The sequence below is a fragment of the Geotrypetes seraphini genome, chromosome 6 (assembly GCF_902459505.1).
Source record: "Geotrypetes seraphini chromosome 6, aGeoSer1.1, whole genome shotgun sequence".
Classification (NCBI taxonomy): domain Eukaryota; kingdom Metazoa; phylum Chordata; class Amphibia; order Gymnophiona; family Dermophiidae; genus Geotrypetes; species Geotrypetes seraphini.
This window is the reverse complement of record NC_047089.1, coordinates 40,305,185-40,328,671: the sequence shown is the minus strand read 5'-3', so window position 1 is coordinate 40,328,671 and position 23,487 is coordinate 40,305,185. Positions and strand designations below refer to the sequence as shown.

General features: G+C 44.5%; 1 protein-coding gene across 6 annotated transcripts in view; it reads right to left on the bottom strand.

The window, feature by feature from the left end:
• Positions 1-23,487, bottom strand: part of RNF17 (ring finger protein 17) — a 510,797-nt gene that overhangs the window by 87,474 nt on the left and 399,836 nt on the right. For all 6 annotated transcript variants that reach the window (XM_033948471.1, XM_033948470.1, XM_033948472.1 and 3 more), the window contains 3 exons: positions 12,550-12,662; positions 10,258-10,520; positions 938-1,101 (listed from right to left, as the gene is read on the bottom strand). In XM_033948471.1, coding sequence (XP_033804362.1) covers positions 938-1,101; positions 10,258-10,520; positions 12,550-12,662 — 540 coding nt within the window. The remainder of the gene's footprint in view (positions 1-937; positions 1,102-10,257; positions 10,521-12,549; positions 12,663-23,487) is intronic.

The following is a 23,487-nucleotide window of genomic DNA, read 5'->3' as shown; positions in this document are numbered from 1 at the left end:
CGTGACATAATCAGGCTCGAGGAATGGGCATCGACATGACACATGAGGTTCAACATGGATAACTGTAAAGTGATACATATCGGTAACAAAAATCTCATGCACGAATACAGGATGTTCGGGGCGGTACTTGGAGAGACCTCTCAGGAAAGGATTTGGGAGTTCTGATCGATAAGTCGATGAAGCCTTCCGTGCAATGTGCAGCGGCGACGAAAAGGGCAAACAGAATGCTAAGAATGGTAAAGAAGTGAATCCCGAACAGATCGGAGAAGGTTATCATGCCGCTGTACCGGGCCATGGTGCGCCATCATCTGGAGTACTGCATCCAGCACTGGTCGCCATAAATGAAGAAGGACACGGTACTACTCAAAAGGGTCCAGAAAAGAGCCACTAAGATGGTTAAAGGGCTGGAGGAACAGCCGTACAGCGAAAGATTAGAGAAACTGGGCCTCTTCTCCCTCGAACAGAGGAGATTGAGAGGGGACATGATCGAAACATTCAAGGTACTGAAAGGGATAAGGACAGGTTGTTCACCCTCTCCAAGGTAGGGAGAACGAGAGGGCACTCTCTAAAGTTGAAAGGGGATCGATTCTGTACGAACGTAAGGAAGTTCTTCTTCACCCAGAGAGTGGTGGAAAACTGGAAAGCTCCTCCAGATCTGTCATAGGGGAAAACATCCTCCAGGAATTCAAGACAGTTAGACAAGTTCCTACTGAACAAGAACGTGCGTAGGTAGGGCTAGTCTAAGTTAGGGTGCTGGTCTTTGACCAGAGGGCCACCACGTGAGCGGACTGCTGGGCATGATGGATCACTGGTCTGACCCAGCAACGGCAATTCTTATGTTCTTATGACTATTTGGAAAAATTTCTGGTTGTTTATCTTGTTTATTAAATTTATAAGAATTTTACACTTGAACAAAAAAAAAAAAAATTTAACTTACTCGTACAGTACCACCAAGTACTTCCAATACTTTTCCTCGATACCACATGGTATCTGATCCTCTTATAGCGCAGGCCTCTCCCTTCTTCCAGCAATACGGTTCCAACATACCAAGACATTTGAAGTTATTCTGGATGTCATCCATCAATTTGTTCAGTTCACTTTCTAGGTAATTCAGAATACATAAAATAAATGTTAAGTCAATAAACAGTTAAAACCACAATATATATATATTCTTAACACAATAATCTGGCAGACAAAAGTGACTTTAATAAACTGAAAATGGAGAGGCTTAGCAATACATCAATGGCAATGAAGGGAGTATCACACCACAGATAATTCAAATAATTTAAAAAGCTTCAATACATGTCTTTAATAATTAGGGAATATGTGGTGTAGTGGTTAGAGCTACAGCCTCAGCACTCCGAGGTTGTGGGTTCAAATCCCTAGCTGCTCATTGTGACCCTGGGCAAAGTCAATTAATCCCCCCCATTGCCCCAGGTACACTAGGCCCGCCGGGACAGATAGGGAAATATGATAAAGTACCTGAATGTAAAACCACTTAGGATATCTAATATAATAAAACGCTAGACCGCACATGCGCACTTCCTATGTGTGCGCCGGTTTTCCGTGAGCTGTAGCGACACATAGGAAGTGCGCATGCACGGCTTACGGTCTGTCCTGCTCCCTGTCGCCGCCTCTCCGCTCTCTCTCTTCCTCTCCCCCCCCCCCCCCCGAGGCGGATTTCGAGCGCCCTTCCGGCTTTTAAGTTGGGCACTGCTTCTCCTGCGGCGCAGCGGCCCGAGTCAAATGTAGTCATACTATAAGTGATTGCAAATTAAGCCTCCGGACACGTGCCCCATGCAAACTGTCACATGACTTCATGACGGTTTCACAGGTCAGAAATTATAGTTGCACCGAGAAGCAGGACTAGCAACGCAAGGATCGCTTCCTGCTTACTCACAGACAAGTCGGATGTCGGCTGCGGCGGCCCGAGTCAAATGTCAGCCGCGGCGGCTGTCGGCGGTTGAAGGCCGCGGCAGCCAAACCCGGAAAACACATAAGTAGGGCATGGAGTTAAGAAGGAATGTTTGGGGGAGGGGGAGGAAAATACTGCACAGGGAAGTGGGGTGGGAGGGAAATGCTGCAACACACGGAAATGGAGGGCAGAAAAGGGGTTGATGGACAGGGGAAGAGGTGCTGATGAACAGGGAGGGGGGGCAGAAAAATAAAGACAGGCCTACTGCTGGACAGGGGGAGCAGGAAGGAGGTGATGATGGACGAGGGAGGTAAAACAAAGGAATAAGGGCTTCTGCTGGATAAGGTGAGCAGTGATGGCGTGGTGGAGGACACAGGGGAGGTAAAAGGAAGGGAGAATGGACAGGGGGAGCAGGCAAGGGGTGGTGGTGGACAGCCAAGGAAAAAAATAAATAAAAAAAAAAACAGACAGAAATACAGAAAGCGACTAAGGAGAGAGAAAAAAAAAATAAAAACAGACACACACATATATATTCTAGCACCCGTTAATGTAACGGGCTATAAGAACAGTACTATATATACTTGAATATAAGTTGATCTGAAAATAAGTCGAGACCCCCCTTTTTCCCCAAAAAGGAGGAAAAATGGTTGACTCGAATATATGTCGGGCAGCTTAATATTCAAGTACCCTGCCCTGTCAGGCTCTGCACCCAGCCCCCTTCCCTCCCTCCCGTCAGGTACTGCACTCAGCACCCTTCCTTCCCTCTCCTATCAGACTCTGCACCCAGCACCCTTCCTTCCATCCCTCCCCTGTCAGGCTCTGCACCCAGCACCCTTCCTTCTTTCCCTTCCTCCCTCGACTCATGCACATTTATATTACGTAGGTATTTAAATGTCTATCATTTCTCCCCTCTCCCGCCTTTCCTCCAAAGTATACAGACTCCACCAGAGTCATAGCTGCAACAACTGATCGTACTGTTTCCATTTGAAAGAGTGGAATCTTCAGAAAAGCATTCACCGCCTTGAGATCCAACAAATTCCAGAGTTTAATTACACGTTGTATGAAGAAATATTTTCTCCAGTTTGTTTTAAATCTACAACTTAGTATTTCATCGCATGTCCTCTAGTCCTAGTATTTTGGAAAGAGTGAATAAGCGATTCACATCTACCCTTTCCATTCCATTCATTTTATAGACTTCTATCACTTCTATCTCCAAGCTGAAGAGCCCTAACCTCTTTAGCCTTTCCTCATAGGGAAGTCGTCCCATTCTTTTTTTATCATTTTTGTCATCCTTCTTTGTACCTTTTTTTTTTTAAATTTCTTTATTTATTTTTAAACTTACATCAAATGTACAGTAAATATCAAACAATTATAATACAATATCACTTAAAAAATCTTCAATATCATACACCAAGAAGATTTAACCCCCACCCCCCTCCCAAATTCATATACAACTAATATATAACACATGAAAATAATATCTTATGACAATCATATATATATTCTTAATGGAAAACCAAGAACCCCCCACCTCAAATCCACATGTGTATTAAAATTTGTACCTTTTCTAATTCCACTATATCTTTTTTGAGATATGGTGACCAGAACTGCACACAGGATTTGAGGTGCAGCCGTATCACAAAACGATATAAGGGCATTATAACATTTTCATCTTTGGTTTTTTTTTTCCTTTCCTGATAATTCCTAACATTCTATTTACTTTCTTAGCAGCTGCTGCAATTGAGCCGAGGGTTTCAACGTATCCTCAACAATGACACCTAGATCCTTTTGCTAACACAAAACCCAGCATCACATAGCTATAGTTTGGGTTCCTCTTTCCCATATGCATCGCTTTGCACTTGTTCACATTAAGTCATCTACCCAGTCTTCCAAGTCTCACAAGGTCCTCTTGTAATTTTACAACTTTAAACTACTGCCATCAGCAAATTTAATCATCTCACTAGTTATTCCCATCTCTAGATCATTCATAAATAGTTATAAAGCAGCAATCCCAGCATAGATCCCTGTGGAACCCCACTATTTACCCTTCTCCATTGAGAATATTGACCATTTAAACTCACTCTATTTTGTGTCTCTCAACCAGTTCTCAATGCATAAAACAGACATTATTTTCTATCCCAGGGGTACCCAAAGTCCCTCCTTGAGGGCTGAATCCAGTCAGGTTTTCAGGATTTCCCCAATGAATATGCATGAGATCTATGTGCATGCACTGCTTTCAATGCATATTCATTGGGGAAATCCTGAAAACCCGACTGGATTCGGCCCTCAAGGAGGGACTTTGGGGACCCCTGTTCTATCCCATGACTTTCTAATTTCCTCATACGTCTTGAATTCCTGAAGGGTGCTTTCCCCTATAACAGACTCCGGAAGAGCATTCCAGTTTTCTATCACTCTCTGGGTGAAGAAGAACTTAGTCGCTCTTCTCTGGACCCTTTCGAGTAGTACCATGTACTTCTTCATGTATGGCGACCAGTGCTGTACACAGTACTCCAGGTAAGGGCACACTATGGCCCAGTACAGCGGCATGATAACCTTCTCCGATTCTTATGAAAAATCTCTTTGAGAGTACCATGTAATGGTAGTCTAAGAAGTTCTTTAGGAGGCTTATTGTAATCTAATGCTTCCAAGTATTCAGCACTGAAGGAAGAGTCAGCTTCTAGCTTGACTGGTAGCTCTTTTCACAACTGCCTATTAAATTTTTTTTAAATTTCTTTATTCATTTTATATCTTACAAGTGTACAATAAATATCAAACAAACATATTACAATACCACTTGAAAATCTACAATATTATACAACAAAAAGATTTAACCCCCACCCCCCTCCTAAATTCAAATATCATTATATTATATCTCATGAAAATAATATCTTATGTCTTTCATATATATATTCTTAGTGGAAAACCAAGAAACCCCCCATCCCAAATCCACATGTGTATTAACATAGGGAAACGTGTAAATTATTCATTATTATAATTTAATAATGGTCCCCACACATCCTTAAATTTATTATAACAACCTTTTTGCACTGCCAACGCTCTTTCCATTTTATATACATGACAAACTGAATTCCACCAGAAACAATAATTCAGTCTTTTATAATCCTTCCAATTATATGTTATTTGTTGGATGGCAACTCCTGTCAATATCATCAAAAGCTTGTTATTATTAGCAGATATTTGACTTTTAGCTTTTATATACATGCCAAATAAAATTGTGTCATATGACAAAGCTACATGATTTTCTAACAAGCAATTTATTTGATCCCAAATAGACTGCCAAAAAGCCTTAATGAATGGACAATAAAACAATAAATGATCTAAAGTTCCAGCTTCGAGATGACAATGTCAACATCTATTAGACTTAAAGCAATCCAATTTTTGTAAACGCAGGGGTCCAGAGTGCTCTATGCAACAGGAAAAACCATGTTTGCCTCATAAATGCAGACATTGTACATTTCATCCTCCAAGACCAAATACGTGTCCATTGAGATGCATTAATTTGATGCTTAATCTCAATACTCCAAATATCTCTAAGTCCAGTCTTCCAGATAATAATTTATACCACTGTGTGGCCTGGTGTCCCAGGAAGTCTGCCTGAAAGCATAAAAAATCTAAACTAAATTGATTATTAAGAGATTTCCATTCAGGGAACCCTGCCTGAATAGCCTGCTTCAGTTGCAACCACTTATAACTTTGTTTTTTATCAAGACCAAATTTAAGTTGCAACTGTGAAAAATCCAGCAGTTTACTATTAGATATAACATCATTTAAGGTTCGTATACCTGCTTTAATCCAATCCAATATTAAATTTAGTGAAAGAAAGTCTTTCAGTAGGAGATTTAGCCCTTGGTAGAGGCTTCTGTGGAAACTTTTCAGAGTGAGTATCATAAGCCTCCGTTGTAGAGTTAGACAAGTCCTCAGCTGAATCAGACTGAAAGTCAAGAGTTATAAAAGGGCTTTGGTAAAGGGGTGTGTAGAAGATCGATGCTTGCATTGAATCCGGTGCCGATCTGATGACAATGAGGTATGACATTAAGCTCTTTTTCTCTTCAAAGGATGTGAGGGAGAGTAATGTTTTCTTTTCGAAGCACATGAAGAACGACGATGCTTACTAAACTTAGAGCATCAAGATGAGGAGGAACGACGCAGTCTTGATAAACTGGATCGGTGTCTCAATGGAGATCGATGTCTTTACAGAGTGCCAGCTACGGTACCACTGGATCCGATAGCCTTATGCTGAGGCTGGGCTGGTACTGAGGGAGTCAATATCGGGGTAAACAATTTAAATACATCACCCAACTCTGCTTGGAAAAGCACATCGAGCTTTTCACGAAAGGAAAGCACTGGTACCTCTAGCTTATGTGAGGAGTGTGTGGTGCAGTGGTTGGATCTACAGCCTCAGCACCCTGGGGTTGTGGGTTCAAACCCCGCGCTGCTCCTTGTGACCCTGGGCAAGTCACTTAATCCTCCATAGCCCCAGGTACGTTAGATAGATTGTGAGCCCACCGGGACAGATAGGGAAAATGCTTGAGTACCTGATTGTAAAAACCGCTTAGATAACCTTGATAGGCGGTATATAAAATCCTAATAAACTTGAAACTTATCTGCCAGTATCATCGGTGCCATGGCTTGCCACACAGAGGGTGACCTTGATGAGGATGCAAGCCGCAAAGTGGTCGTCGCTGTTTGGTCGGCATCAAGGGACTCGATGCAAGATCGACCTGTGACGCTGGTTGGGAAGCTGGCGGCTTCTTAGCTGGCTTACCGGACAGAGTGTGTCATGTCTTTGATGTCGAAGGTTGTGATATCTTTTCAGTGTCCATGCTGATCCTGGACAACTTCTCCTGTTGAAGTTTCTGGCTCTTGATGGAATGTTCCTGCAGGGTAAAACACCGGGCACAGGATTCCACCCGATGTTCAGGAATAAGGCACTGCAAGCACCAACTGTGTGGGTCAGTGATATAAATTGGCCTTTGGCACCTGCAGCACTTTTTGAAGCCTGTTAATGGCCTAGACATGGATGGAAAGACCGTGTCAGCCAAGACAAACTCAATGGCTGAGAGAAAAAACAAAGTCCTCGACAGCAAAAAGATGAGAGGGAAAAAAAGATTCTCCTTTTCTTTTTAACTAATTAAGAAATTTTAAAAGAAATAAAAGAAAAATGCAAGAGCAGGAAGGCAATAGGAAAAAAACTGAACAGTATTCAGAGACATGACTTCTTAGCTCTGCGGAAAACTAAGAACCGAGGTACCACAAGCCTACGTCGGGTGGGAAGGCACTAGCGCGGTGTGGGATGTTTACAAATTTTCTCAAGTTCTTAAAGTGGTGATGCACTTTTAAAACTCTCCATACTGGGGCTCCATGGATGGCGTCACCCACATGTGAGAATATGATGCCTGCTGTCCTGGGATAAACGCTGCAGCCTGCCTCAGCTCTTAAAGTAGCTGGATCTGGAAGAAGAAATCACTGTCTCAATATGACTGTTCCTACAATGCTATTTTGAATTAACTATTCAGTGGTTGGTTACAGCAGTGTTAAGCTTTAGAAAAGGATATGGTGCCTTGATAAAACTCCTTTGGGTGAAACATGTTGGCGGTATAAATCCCTGAAAGCATGACCACAAGTTTTAAGCTAAGTATTTAAACTATTTATACACTAAGATGGAAAAAAGTATTTATAAATTTAATAGCAAAATATGGAAGATCGGGTGAGGAAGTAGTACATAAAGCCCGACACAATGAATTTGTATAAGTGCTAGGTGGTACTTCTGAGGATCTATAAATGTTGTATTATTCACTGTGAAGAGAGTTAAGGGAGGTAAGAAAATATATACCCTTCCAATCTGAAGTTTGGGTTAAGCCCTCACAGAAAATTTAACTTGAACTATTGTGCTGTTTGGTCAATTGTTCCAACAATGCTGACATCTTCAGGCTGCCAGATGGATTGAAGTCTGACTGATTCTCAGACTCCCGTGTACCCGCACACACGAAAGGGGGGGGGGGGGAGGTGAAATGTAGTCTGCACTAGAGAATGACACGGGGAAAAAATCTGTCCCCGTCACCGCCCCATCACCGGCCCACCATCCTCTGCACTGCCCCGTCACCGCCGTTCCCTTCACCGCCCCGTCACCGCCATCCCTTTCACCGCCCTTGCCATCCCATTCACCGCCCTGTCACCGTCCCCGCTGCATCCATATAAGCCTTAGTACTGTAATATTTAGCTTATTCCTTTCTTATAAATCAAAGTTCCTGCTGCTGAACTAGAGAAAGAGATGTTCAGCTGGCAGGGCTTTGTTTATAAATTTTTATCAACACAACTAATATACTATTTTATCCTAAAGCAAAAAATAAATAAATAAATATAATTTTTTTTTTCTACCTTTCTTGTCTGCTTTCTGCTTTCCACATCTTCTCATTCAATTCCTTCCATCCACTGTGTGTCTTCTCTCTGCGTCTTCCACTTGCTGTTACTGTGCCTCTCCCTTCACCCCCCCCCCTCCAATTGGTCTAGCACCCATCTTCTTCCTTCCGCTCCCCCATAGTCTGGCATCTGTCTTCTTCCCACTCTGTCTTCCACATTTCCCTTCGTGGTCTGTTCCTCTCCACCCTCCTTCAATGTCTGTCCTATTCCTTTCCACCTCCACCCTTTCCCTCCCTCCTTTACCATCTGTTCCTTTCTACTACCCTTCAGCTCCTCTCGCGTGGCCTATCTATATCTATCTATCTACCTTCCTCCCTCTTATTTTCATGGCACGTTACAATGTAATTTGTGCAAGCCACTGGAGCCTGCAAGCTCGGTCCCTGTCCCATCCCCACAAACCATCTCGCTTCTGTGCTCCTATTTTCTCCATTTCTAATATCTCCCCTATGTATCTGTCATTGCCCCCCCCCCTGTGTCCATATACCATCCCCATGGCATGTCCCCTTTATGTCACTGTCCCTATGCCCCATGCACATAATTTTCCCTCTTTCTGTTACCTTCCTGTGTCCAGATTTCCCCTATCTTCCTCTTCCATACCAGTGTGTCTCTTCTTTTCAACCCCATCTAGCTTTTTTCCCTCTTTCTTCCCCTCCCCCCCTTGCTTCTAGCATCTGGCTCACCTGCCTGTCCTTCCCTTTCTTTCCTGCTGTGGGTTTTTCTTTCCGTCTTCATCTCCTTGGCCCAGAATCCTTTTCCCTTTCACTCCCTCCTTCCAATTTGAGCCGGGAACACGAGCGATCGCACGGTCCCCGCAGCCACCACCCGCCTGCCCAATCGATCCTACTGTTTAGCCAGCTCTCTCCCTTCTCCTCACCTTAGTTTGTAGGTTTTGTTTTTCGGCGACATGCACGCGCGGCTGCTCAGTGTTCAATCTTCTGCTCTGCTGCAACTTCCTGTTTCCGGTTGCGTCAGAGCAGAAGATCGAAACTGAGCAGCAGCGGGTGCGCGGCTCTCTGATAGCGTGCGGGTCGCCGAAAAAGAAAACCTACAAACTAAGGTGAGGAGAAGGGAGAGAGCTGGCTAAACAGTAGGATCGATTGGGCAGGCGGGTGTGTGCTGCAGGGACCGCGCGATCCTTCATGCCTCACTGCGGGGACAAGACCATTCACCGCCCCACGGGCAGTGAATGGCCTTGTCCCCGTCGCTGCAGCGACTGCTAGTTTTCGTTCCCCGTTTCGGCGGGTGACCTGTGGCTAAAATGCGGTGGCCGCCACCGTGTCATTCTCTAGTCTGCACTCTGAATAACCCCCGCTGAGCCACCTACAGATGCCTGACAACCTGCATTCAAGCCCCTGTGAACCAGTAGGTAAGAAAAGCAACTAGAGGGCTGAACTCTGAGCTCTATAAGAGTCTGCAGGCTGGCTAACAGGATTGGCCTGTCAGATGCAGACCTCAGTCTGCTTTTCCTCCACACAGGCAGAGCTTGACCCCTGAAGCAGGGTGCTCTGAGCACTGAAAGCCACCAAAAACTTTTTGACTGGGGGGAAAAATAATAATAAAAAAAAATACTCGTATACAGAGCAAATCAGAAAGACTTCATCCAGCTTGCATGTAGAAGAACTGTAGAGGGAAGAGCCCTCTGATGGAGAAGGAGTTGAAAAGCTGGAATTTGTTCCATCTGCACAGCTCATGAGCATGGGGAAACTATCTGTCCAGAATGACACACCTATTGCACTAGAAATATGTATTGTCAGTATTCACTTATTTACAGCCTAATGTTTTCTAGTTTTGCTTTCGTTACCATGGAAAGATACGATACTGTATTCATGTCATTTCAGTCAAAGACTATTTCAGGAGAATCACAGTTATAGGAATTTAAAAACAAAAAAAAAAAAACTTACCTAATGATTTTGGTATTACATAGATTGTTCCATCATCTCCAACATAGCTGACTAAGGCCTGGAAGGTTTGATTGACTGCTATACATAGAGATTTATAAGGTTCATCTACTTTTGACTCACACTGTAATAGTGCTAATGTTTCCACGTTATATTGACCATGAGCCACAACTATTTCTTGTTCTGGCTGATTATCGTATGACAATTCATTTGAAGATGCATCCTTTTGTTCTACTGCAAAGTCAGGGCAACTTTCTGCATCAGTCCTAGATAAATATAAAATACAGTTCATTATATAGTTGATCTAGATCAGAGGTACCCAACTGCTGTGCAACAACCAACTGAGGATGCAGGGAAATTGGAGGAGACAGATCATAGCTATCACCTCCACGGCAACATCTTTTTTTTTTCCTCCGATACACCCTTCTCCACTGCACAATGGAAATCTGTGGACATTGGAAGCTGGGTGCCAAATGCATTCATTGTGCCTCCCCTACTAAACCTGGCACATTTTAAATCAGTTCTTCCTGCAATTGGCACCCATCCTGTCCTCATGGTTCACAACTTACACTGGCTGTTTAAACCACATGAGTGCTTTGTAAGTTCCACATACTACCATGAGGGATCAAATGACTTACTGAGTGGGTACTAGATATGCCAGCTACTGAAAGAGAATAGAAAAAAATGTGTTGCACTATCAGCTTCACTCTCCTGTAATCTGTTGATCAAGGGACAAGTTGTGAGGAGGTACCTAGAAAGATGGGGGATAGACTAGAGGATGTATGCTAGCACTGGGGAATCAAGCATGTTTTGAGGCCCTCTGACCACCACACAATATTCCACAATATTCTGTATAGAAGCAGAGGTAGAGACCTTGGGGTTGATGCTCAGGAGCCACAGGGTTCTTACAATGCTACTGTCCCTGTACAATCCCCTCCTGCCACGAGGAGCCAACTGTAGACTGCATTTTCTATCTATTGTTGTCAACTATTAGGAATTGAGAATTGCAATGGTTCAGCAGATCTCAGTTCATATACTTGATGGTTCGTCTTTCTTTTAACACATTGTTAAAAAGAAAATAATTACAATCACACAATGAAAAAATATCACCTCCCAGGTGTTTTGATTTCACAGTGAAAGTTTTCCTGATTCCTCCTACTGGATGGAGATGACCTGGGAGGGGTTATGAGGGAAAGGAAACAAAGATGTGGTGGATGCATAATATGGGAAGGGGTGGAGCAAAAGGATAAAATAACTTTTCTCAAATGGATCAGGAGTAAGGAAAAGGAAACCAATTATATCAGGTATGTGGGGAGGCAACAATGACATGAGACGACTGTTGATGGGGAAATGTAAAATGGGTGTTAAGTTGGGGGAAGGAAAATGTGGTGGCATAGTACAATGGGGCTATTATGACAGCAGCATGAATAATATCCTGTCATTATATCATCACAAGAGGATTGGCCAGTACAGCACAGTCTCCCCTCACTTCCCATTGGCTGTGATATTGGACAACATTCCCACTCTGACTATCCACACTGCTTTTAGTTCCAAGAAAGTCTCGCCAGATTGGAAAGTAGAGAGGGAAGATGATGTGTCATGATAAAGTGAATCCAAAACTGCAGTGCCACAATAAGAAAGGCTGGTAATCACTGATCTATATTAAAATTACATCATTACACATTTGGACTTCAAACACAACAAGCTAACAAATAGTATTAGGGAATGGTGATCTAAAAGATTAAGTAAAATGTTCAGAAACATCTTATTAATATATACATATATACACACAGTGGAACCTTGGTTTGTGATCATAATTTGCTCTAGAAGCATGCTCGTAAACCAAAGTGCTCCTAAATCAAAGCACATTTCCCCATAGAAAACAATGGAAATGCGGGCGATACGTTCTACATCCCAAAAAAGACCCCCCCCTCGCCCCCACCGGCGCACTTCCACCCCACCCCCGGGAACCGGCATCGCTCCCCCCTTACCACAATCGGGTACCTGCCACTGATTCTGTGGGCCTTGAGCATCTGTGCATGCTCAAGGGCCAGCAGAATCAGTGGCAGGCTCTTTGGGCACCAGCACGTCCTGTGGGTTGGTGCTGTGTGCCGGTGCCCATTCGAGGTAAGGGTTTGGATAGGTGGGGGGATGATGCCGGTTTGCAGGGGGACGATGCCTCGCATACCGAGTCAACGTTTGGTTTGCGAGGCAAGATTTGCGAGTGTCTTGCAAAACATTCGCAAACTGCAGTTTGACTGTGTGTTCAGTTCTAGAAGAAAAAGAAATCCATACCTTTTCCTCAAAGCCAAACCTTTTTTAATCAGATATTCGGAAATATCAATAATCTGTCCAGCTTCATCTTTACAGGAAATTTTCACAGGTAATGGCCATATTGAGATGTTTTCCTAGAATTCAAAAATTACACAAATAACCAAAGTGCCTTAATTTTTATATGGTTGGTATTTCTGGTTGGTATAAGCAACCCTTCCCAACATACCCCCAGAGATAAAGTACCTCAGAATATAATTCTCAGGGAATAGAAAGAATTTCTCCAGTTTATTCTGCTATCTGTGGAAAATACCTTACAGTAAATAACTGAATTCTCCATGTATAAGATGGATGAGTTAGCCATACAACTCGGTTCTTCCAAGTTGAGGACAGCAGGGTACATATCCATGTCTGGTAAAAGATTCTCTGTGTGGACAGCACCATTATTCCAAGATCTACTCTCATCTCATTTTCTTGAATTTTAAATTTTCTTTTGTTAAATGTGATAAGTCTTAGATAAGTCACATCTTCATATGGTGAAATATTTCTGAACATTAAGAGGTGAAGGGTTTAATAGAAGGTTCATGGAGAGTTCCTCTATCTGGTACAAATGCAAAACCACCAAACCCTTATAGCAACTATTAAGAGAAAAAGACAGGCAACTTCCATTTGGAGTATGAATGAGAGGACTAAAATGGATGTTTCTTGATAAGAAGATTCTCAGATTCTTTTGGCAAGCATGACACAGTGAAGTGTTGTAATATTTCTGTGAAGAATCCTTAGGCAGTGTTGATTTACACAGAGAATCTTTAAAAACAATGATCATGTTGGTTTGAGGAGTTAATGCAAAATTGAGAAAGTAAAAAAGCCAAAACATATGGTTCAAATAACTCCATGTATTGTAGACAAAAAAAGAATGAGGGGGATAATTACACCTTTGTCCTGCTGAAAGACCAATGGCTTAAATAAGAAGTTTCAGGAAAACAAGAGAATTGGTTCTTACTTTGTGAATATCTTTTCTAGTAGATAGGTGTGTCATTCTGGAAGGATGGGTAATATCCCAGTGCTCACGAGCCATACAGAAGGAATCCACTCCTGGTTTTGAATCGCTCCTCCTTCACTAGAGGTTGCCGGGCCGCTGAACTAATCGCGCCAGCCGCCATCAGCTCAGCGGCCCCTTTTTCGGCACTTATACCTGTTTTGACTTGGTCTAAGTCAAAACGTATAAGTGCAACTAGGCAACCTGTCAAATGTTTTGGTTATACCTGTTGTACACCTAGGTGTAGGTCGGCCCAACTCCCGCCCACCGCCCGCCCTTTTTCCTCCTCTAAAAACGCCTCTTTTCTCTCTATGCGTTTAGAGACAGGGGAAAGGCCTAAGCTGGTTTTAGATATGTCTAAAACCAGCTTTGATTATGGGTACTTGGACTATCAGGCTTTTTGATTGTCCAAGTAGCCATTTAAGCCACTTTTTAGACGTGGTTTGTTTTTTGTTGTTTTTTTTTTATTATGAGCCCCATAGTGATTAATCCATTCTCATGAACTGGACTTAAAGGAGTGAGAAAACTTACATCTTTGAGCACCTCCCATACAAAGGCGGAGTACAGTCTCCTTCCCAGTTAAGTCCCAAAACAATTGAGCTCCACTGAACAGAATACAAAGGAGAGGCACAGGGAAATTCTCCGCATACATAATTTTGTTCTGCTCTGTAACTCAGAAAATAAGAATTAGAACAAGAATGCTTAGCACTTCAAAACAACCATAGAAAAGCAACCTGCTATGTGTAACCGGCACTAATAATAAGGGAGCCAGAGACTGAGGAATACACTTATTTATACAGGATCTCTTTGCACCTAGCCTGACTGACAGAAGAACTCCAAGCTTGGAATCTACAAATATCCAAGGCAGAAAAGTAGACAACAGAATATACTGAGGGCGGGCCATATGGACTCTGGAGGAGATTAACAGAAAGATTAAACAGGTAAGAACCTAATCTTACATTACCTCTGTTACATCTCCTTCAGAGTTTGAACATATGGTGATATACTAAAATAATGGCCGACATCTAGGGTGGGATATATGAATCTGTCCATAGAACTGAGGACCCCAAAGCAGCGTCCTCATGAGCTGCCACATCCACTCTGTAAAATATGGAAAAAGTATGCGGAGTAGACCAAGTAGGTTCTCTACAAATTTCTGCAGGAAGAATTGCCCATGAGGCAACACCCCTAGTTGAACGTGCCTTGAGAGAAACTGGTGGCTTCCTACTGCAGACATTGCATGCCAAAGAAATGGCTTGCAAATCCATCTAGCTATAGATGCCTTGGATGACGACCTGCCAAGCCAGGACTGGCTATTGAGAACAAAAAAGGTGGTCCGAAAGGTGAAAATCATTGGTCTTGTCCAAGTACTAAAGAAATGCTATGTGTACATTCAGCTTCCTCAACACTCTATCCTATTTGTCAGAGCCTGTAGACTGGAAAGCATAAAGGCAAATCTCCTAGCTGACGTGGAAGTATGATAAGAAATACAGCAAGGCGGAAAGCGTGATATCCAATACAACCAAATCAAATCAAGCTTTATTGCAGAATATATAAGTCCTTATTACAGAATATATCAAACCCTCTAGTCCCAACATGGATCCAAATTTCGGCAGCAGAAGCCTAACACAATCTTTGAAAGAAAAAAGGGAACTATAAGGAGAATGACTTTCTCATCCATGATTCTAAGGAAGGGATCTCTACAGGAGAGAGCCTGCAGTTCTAAGATTTGCCACACTGAAACAATCATCACCAGAAACACAGTCATAACTGAAGAACATAGAAACATGATGGCAGATAAAGACCAAGTGGCCCATCTAGTTTGCCCATCTACAGTAATCATCTCTTTCTCTCTCTGAGAGAACCCACATGCCTATCCCACACCTTCTTGAATTTAGACACAGTCTGTCTCCACCAGTTTTTCCGGGAGACTATTCCATGTATCTGCCACCCTTTCTGTAGAAAAGTATTTCCTTTGATTACTCCTGAGCCGATCACCTCTTAACTTCATCCTAAGCCCTCTCATTCCAGAGCTTCTTTCAATTGAAAGAGACTCAACTCAAGCGCAATAGGTATTTAAACATCTATCATATCTCCCCTCTCCTGCCTTTTCCTCTAAACTACACATATTGAGATCTTTAAGTCTATCCCTATACGCCTTATGATGAAGACCACGTACCATTTTAGTAGCCTTCCTATGGACTGACTTTTTTATATCTTTTTGAAGGTGCGGCCTCAAGAATTGTACACAATATTCTAAATGAGGTCTCACCAGAATCTTATACAGAGGCATGAATACTTCCTTTTTCCTACAGGCTATACCTCTTCCTATGCACCCTAGCATCCTTCTAGATTTCGCCATCACCTTTTCAACCTGTTCGGTCACCTTAAGATCACCACATACAATCACACCCAAATCCCGCTCTTCTGTTGTGCACAAAAGTTCTTCACCCCCTAAATTATACCGTTCCTTTGGGATTTTGCAGTCCAAATGCATGACCTTGCATTTCTTAGCATTAAATTTTAGCAGCCAAATTTCAGACCAAAAAGAAAGCTTCATTAAGCGACTTGTATGGGGTTTTAGCGAGGCCCTTCAGAATGACGTTAAAATTCCATGATAGAAAGGGAGGCCTTAGTAGGAGCACTTCCCTCAGGAACCTAGTCACATCTGGATGAGCCATCAAAGAAGCCTTCCGATTTTGTATCAGGAAGCAAGAAATGCCTGCTACATGCACCTTGAGGGAAGCCACTGCAAGGCATTTCTCCAGCACAGCTTGAAGGAAAGCCAGGATGACCGGAATTGGAGCTTGATGTGGCTCTACCTGGTCCATTTCACACCAATGCAGAAAGGCCTTTCAGGTTTAGCATAGGACGCCATGGTAGAAGGAATCTTATCCCTTGCGAATTAGGGCAGAGCACTCAAGAACCAAGTCATAAAACCAAAATGCTGCAAATTCCCTATGTTGACTGGCCCCTGACTGAGAAGACTGATAAAGAGACAGCTTGAGGCTCCTGTCCTGCTGAAGATGTACTAGGCCCACATACCACAGCTAGCAAGGCCAGTCCAGATCTACAAGGCCAGGATGATCTGGCCCACAGTGGGCCAAGGTCAGAAGACGTAAATGGAGATTGTTGTGCAGCCAGGGTTGGACCAATGTATCCAACCCTGAGCTTCCTGGTTCTTCTCTTCGACTGAAGAAGTGCTCGACTTTTGAGTTCTTGGCAGGAGTCATCAAATCAGTGATCTGCCCTAGCGCCACACAACCAGAGCAAATGTCCTGCAGGACAACGACCATTCTTCTGGGTCCAGGCACTGCTGGCTCAAAAGGTCGGTCTGAACGTTTTCTACTCCAGCCACATGGGCCGTGGAAAGAGCCTGAATGCGAGTCTCCGCCCACCGAAAGAGCATCTGAGCTACCATGCGTAAAGAAGCGCTTCTGGTGCCTGTCTGTTCACATACACCACTGAGGTGGCATTGTCAGAGAATACTCTTACAGCCTTTCCTTCTAAGGCTTTTTGGGCCTGCAAGCTACTTTTTGGGCCTGCAAAATACTTTTAAAATGACCAAGTCAAAATGATCTACCAACAATAAAATTTAAAAACAAAAACCACAAAAGCACACTGAAAGGCAGAGAAAATGTTAATTATCATTCATATTCTGGGGTTTTTTCAAAGAGGTCAAGGCAGATGACTCTAAGCAATGTCACCTCAGTAACAACCATACAAAAATAGACAAATATACCCCCTCCCTTTTTACTAAACCGCGATAGCAGTTTTTAGCACTGGGAGCTGCGCTGAATGCCCCGCGCTGCTCTCGACACTCATAGGCTCCCTGCGCTAAAAAAACGCTATTGCGGTTTAGTAAAAGGGAGCCATAGTGCAAAATATAAACAGCAGATAATTCTCAAAACGGACACAATTTTGATCACTAAATTGAAAATAAAATCATTTTTCCTACCTTTGTTGTCTGGTGATTTCATGAGTCTCTGGTTGTACTTTCTTCTTCTGACTGTGCATCCAATATTTCTTCCCTTCTTTCGACTTCCTGTATGCTTCCTCTCCTCCAGACCTCATTCTCTCCTCTTTCTTTCTCTCTGCCCCCTTCTTTCTTTCTGTCTCCCTGTTCCTCCTTTCTTTCTGTCTCCCTGTTCCCCCTTTCTTTCTGTCTCCCTGCCCCCCTTCTTTTTGCCTCCCTGCCTGCCCCTTTCTTTCTTTCTCCCTGCCCTCCCCCAAGCCACTAGGTTTGCCGCCGCCGCCATTGGGGAACAGGCCCACAAGCCACCACCACCCCAAGTTCTCCCTGCAGAAGCGTCGTGCTGACCAGCATTCCACTTCCCGACGTCAATTCTGACATCGGAGATGAAGTTCCGGGCCAGCCAGGCAGCGATTGGCTGAATTGACGTTGGGGAGAAGAATGCTAGTTGGTCTGATGCTTCTGCAAGGAGAGCTTGGGGCGGCGGTGGGAGACGTCTGGGAGAGGAAGGCTGATCGGCCCAGTAGATCAGGATGGCAACACGAGTCTATCACAGAGACCGGGATGGGCTCCGCGATAGACTTGCGTTGCCTTCCCGATCAACGTATTGGACACCCCTGTTCTAAGGCATCTTCAAAAGGCTTTTGGGCTAGTCAAGTAGCTCCAGAAAGGCCCATAAACAGATGGTTTATGGACTATTTCTTTTGATGGGGAGTCCACTGGCTCTGAAGTGAGCTGTAACCACAGTGAGTTCCCCAGCCAAATAAACTAGCATTGGTCATGATAGTCACTAAGTCTGAGATCCGGAGAGGCATGCTCTTCGACAAGACCGTCTCCTGAAGCCACCAGTTAAGGCTAACCTTCGTAGCCCCTGTCCAAAGGAGCAGCATTTGAAAAGAGCGTCCTGGAGAGATCATATGTGAACCCTGGCCCAGGGGATAGCCTCCAGAGTGGCTGACATAGATCCGAACACCTGAAGATTTTGCAAAGTAGTAGGAATCCGCATTGCCAGGAGAGACAGAATTTGTCTTCGGAGCTTCTCTTTGTAGCTTTGGAAGAAAAACGTGTCCGCAGGCCATTTCGAAAAGAATGTCCATACTCCAAATTCTGGTTTGGTTCCAGATGGTTCTTCTTGAAGCAGGCAATCCAGCCCAAATACTGTAGGAACTCCACCACTTGTGATACACCTCTGATCAGCCAATCATCCAAATAGGGGAGTACATGAATCCCCAACTTCTGGAAGTGAACTGCAATGACCACCATAACTTTGGTGAATGTGCATGGGACTGTCGCTAGTCCAAACAGAAGAGCCGCAAACTGAAACTCAGCTGAAGTATGTTGAACCTTAAATATCTTCTGTGGTCTGGAAAAATTGAAATATGTAGATATGTTTCTGGCCTCTCTGGACCTCACAGAAACTCTCCCGGAGCCACTGCTACAAAGACTGAACCGACTGTCTCCATGTGGAAACGGGGGACCTTCAGAAAGACATTTACCTCCTTGAGATTCAAAATGGGTGTCCAGTCATCTGTGCCTTTCTTGAGCACGATGAAGTATCTGAAATATCTGCCTGAGCCCAAGTCATCATCGGGAATGTTCAGAATTCTCTGAAGCGTAGCTCGAACCTTAACCTCCTTCTCTGGCCATCCACCCAGTCTAGGAGAGTGATAAAACTTGATCTTGTGACTTACTTGGATATCATCCAGCACCCACTGGTCTGAAGAAATTTTCTACCATTCCTCCCGAAATGCCGACAGCTGTCCCCTAATATGTGGGAGCACAGCCACCAATCTGGCAGCACTGGGGCTTTTGGAGGGTAGGTTAAGGCAAGCTCCAGAGGACTTCTGTCTGGAGCTGCTGAATCTCTGCCTATAATCCTGGAGGAATCTATGAGCAGAGGGACCCAGGGCTGTATTGTTGAGAACTGCAGAAGGGACGAAAATTAACTCTACTCCCACCAGGAGGACGGCGCAGTCTAAGGGCTGTGATTGGCCACATTGGCCAAGAAATCATCAAGGCCTTTACCAAAGAACATCTGCCCTTTAAAAAGGAGCCTGCTCAAGATAGCCTTGGATACTGAGTCACCTGCCCACTGCCAGTTCCAGAGCATCCTGCAAGCTGAGACTGCAAAAGCCAACACCTTGCTTATGATCCTAATAAGGTTGTAGAGGGTGTCTGCCATGTAATGTACCCCTTCCAGCACAAACTGGGGGCAAGTGTCCTGCTCCGCATAGGGCTGCCGACACAGTCTGGTGTGGCAGGCCCGAGCAGCAAAGGAAGATGCAGCCACAGCCTTGATCCCAAGAGCAAGAACACTGAACTGCCTCTTAAGAATAATGTCTACCCTGTGATCCTGAGCATCCTTCAGCATAACACCACCTTTGTTTGGGAGGGCAGTATACTTATTGAGTCTACCTTCAGCTGGTCAAAGAGCTTTGCTTTCTTGCCATGGCCATGAGGTTGAAGCAGGGCTGCCACCAGTGACCCCCAATCGCTTGGAACGCTTCCAGGGACAGGGCCCACTCGCCCGGATCATAAATCTCTTGGACCGAACGGAATTCATCCGAGAGTCCTAAAAGAACTGAAATTTGAAATCGGAGAACTATTGCAAAAACTTGCCAATCTATCAATCAATACAGGACAGATACCGGACGACTGGAAGATAACGAACGTCATGCCGATATTTAAAGAAGGATCGAGAGGAGTGCCAGGCAACTACAGACCTGCGAGTCTCACGTCTGTCCCTGGAAAGATGGTTGAGGCGCTGATCAAAGATAGCATAATCCGGCACTAGACACACACGACCTGATGAGAGCCAGTCAACATGGGTTCAGGAAAGGGAAATCATAGAAACATAGAAAATGACGGCAGAAAAGAGTTATAGCCCACCAAGTCTGCCCATTTCAAGTATCTGCCCCCCTGAATTCACTCCCTTAGCGATCCCACGTGAGTATCCCATTTTCTCTTAAAATCTGTCACGCTGCTGGCCTTAATCACCTGCAGTGGGAGTTTGTTCCAATGATCCACCACTCTTTCGGTGAAGAAGTACTTTCTGGAGTCATGTTTGATGAACCTACTTCAATTTTTTGAAACAGTGAACAGACAAATTGAATAGAAGGAGACATACTAAGATGGATAGGCAAATGGCTGGAGAACAGAAGGCAGAGAGTGGGCATAGAGAGCAATGGTCAGACCACACTTGGAATACTGTATCCAACACTGGTCTCCCTATCTAAAGAAGGATATAACCCTGCTGGAGAGGGTGCAGAGGAGAGCCATGAAGCTAGTAAAAGGTATGGAGAATCTGAGCTACAAGGAACGGCTCGGAAAAATGGGATTGTTCACCCTCAAAAAGAGAAGACTGCGAGGGGATATGATAGAGACTTTTAAAATACTAAAAGGATTTGACAAAATAGAGCAAGAAACATCATTATTCACATTGTCAAATGTGACAAGGACAAGCGGTCATGGACTGAAACAGGGGCAACAGGCCCAGGACAAATGTCAGGAAGTTCTACTTCACGCAGCGAGTGGTGGACGCTTGGAATGCTCTCCCAGAGGAGGTTGTGACGGAGACCACCATTCGGGGATTCAAGGGCAAGTTGGATGCACACCTTCTTGCGAATCACATTGAGGGATACGGGTAAACAAGGTATTCATCAGGGAACACTTAGCTTAGCCTCCGTGTGCGCGGGTCACCAGTCTAGATGGACCTAAGGTCAAGGCATTTCCGGTGAAGGCATTTCTTATGTTCTTATAAATGGGAAATTCTCAGACTGGGAGACTGACTAGCGGTGTGCCCCAGGGCTCGGTACTTGGGCCCATCTTATTTAATATCTTCATAAATGAGCTGGAGGATGGAATATCTAATGACATCATCAAGTTCGCAGATGACACAAAGCTATGCCGGGCAATCAAATCGCAGAAGGACAGTGAGGAACTCCAGAGCGACTTGAGCTGATTGGAGAATTGGGCAGATAAATGGCAGATGAAGTTTAATGTGGAAAAATGCAAAGTGATGCTCTTAGGCAGAAAAAAATAAGGAACACAAGTATAGTATGTCAGGTGCAACTCTGGAAAAAACCGAACAGGAAAGGGACCTGGGCGTATTAATCAATAGGACCCTGAAGCCGTTGGTGCAATGCGTGGCAGCAGCAAAGAATGCGAATAGAATGCTAGGCATGATAAAGAAGGGAATCACGAGTAGATCGGAGAAAGTAATACTACCGCTTTATAAGGCGATGGTCAGACCACACTTGGAATATTGAGTCCAACATTGGTCTCTATACCTAAAGAAGGATTTAAAAATACTCGAGAGGGTGCTAATAAAGGGCACGGAGAACTTGGAATATGAGGAACGACTTAAGAGACTGGGATTGTTCTCCCTTGAGAAGAGGAGATTTTGAGGGGATATGATCGAGACTTTCAAAATACTGAAAAGAATCGACCAAATAGAACAGGATAAAAAATTATTTACAATGTCCAATGTGACACAGACAAGAGGACATGGACTGAAGCTAAGTGAGGACAAGTTCAGGACAAATATCAAGAAGTTCTGCTTCACGCAACAAGTGGTGGACACCTGGAATGCTCTCCCAGAAGAGGTAATTGCGGAATCCACCGTTCTAGAGTTTAAGGGTAAGTTAGATGTACATTAGAGAATGACACGGTGGAGGTTACCCGCGGCTAGCCGCGTTTAGCCGCGGGTAACCCACCGGAACGGGGAATGAAAAATAACAGTCGCTGCGGGGACGGAGACAAGGCCATTCACCGCCCGTGGAGTGGTGAATGGTCTTGTCTCCGCAGTGAGGCATTTAGGATCGCGCGGTCCCCGCAGCCACCGCCCGCCCGTAGCGTTTAGCCAGCTCCCTCCCCCTACCTTACCTTAAATTCTGAGTTTGCCGGCTTCCATTTACCTGAGCCGCAGGCGTTCAAAAAGCCGTGCATGCGCGGCTGCGCAAGTCCATCAAGCTTCTCCTCTGATGCAACCAGAAACAGGAAGTTGCAGGAGAGGAGAAGCTTGATGGACTCGCGCAGCCGCGCGTGCACGGCTTTTTGAACGCGGGCGGCTCGGGGAAAAAGGAAGCCGTAAGGTGTAAGAATGTAAGGTGAGATGGAGGGAGGGAGCTGGCTAAACGCTGCGATCGGGTAGGTGGGGTCTGCTAGACCATGAGATCGCGTTTGTTCCCAGCTCATACTAGGAAGGAGGGAGTGAAAGGAAAAAATATTCTGGGCCAAGGGGATGAAGAGGGAAAGAAAGAAACCCACAGCAGGAAAGAAAGGGGAAGACAGGCAGGTGAGCCAGATGCTGAAAGCAGGGGGGGGGGGAGAAAGAGGGAAAGAAGCTAGATGGGGTTGAAAAGAAGAGACACGCTGGTATGGAAGAGGAAGATAGGGGAAATCTGGACAGAGGAAGATAACAGAAAGAGGGGAAATTATGTGCATGGGGCATAGGGGCAGATACATAGGAGAGATATTAGAAATGGGGAAAATAGGAACACAGAAGTGAGATAGTTTGTGGGAATGGGACAGGGACAGAGCTCGCAGGCTCCAGCGGCTTGCACAAATTACATTGTAACGTGCCACGAAAATAAGAGGGAGGGAGGTAGATAGATAGGCCACGCGAGAGGAGCTGAAGGGTGGGAGAAAGGAACAGACTGTAAAGGAGGGAGGGAAGGGTGGTGGTGGAAAGGAATAGAACAGACATTGAAAGAGGGTAGAGAGGAACAGACCCTGAAGGGAAATGTGGAAGACAGAGTGGGGAGAAGATGCTGGAAGGGAAGAAGACAGATGCCAGACTATGGGGGAGCGGAGGGAAGAAGATGGGTGCTAGACCAATTGGGGGAGGGTGAAGGGAGAGGCACAATAACAGCAAATGGAAGACGCAGAGAGAAGACACACAGTGGATGGAAGGAATTGAATAAGAAGATGTGGAAAGCAGAAACCAGAC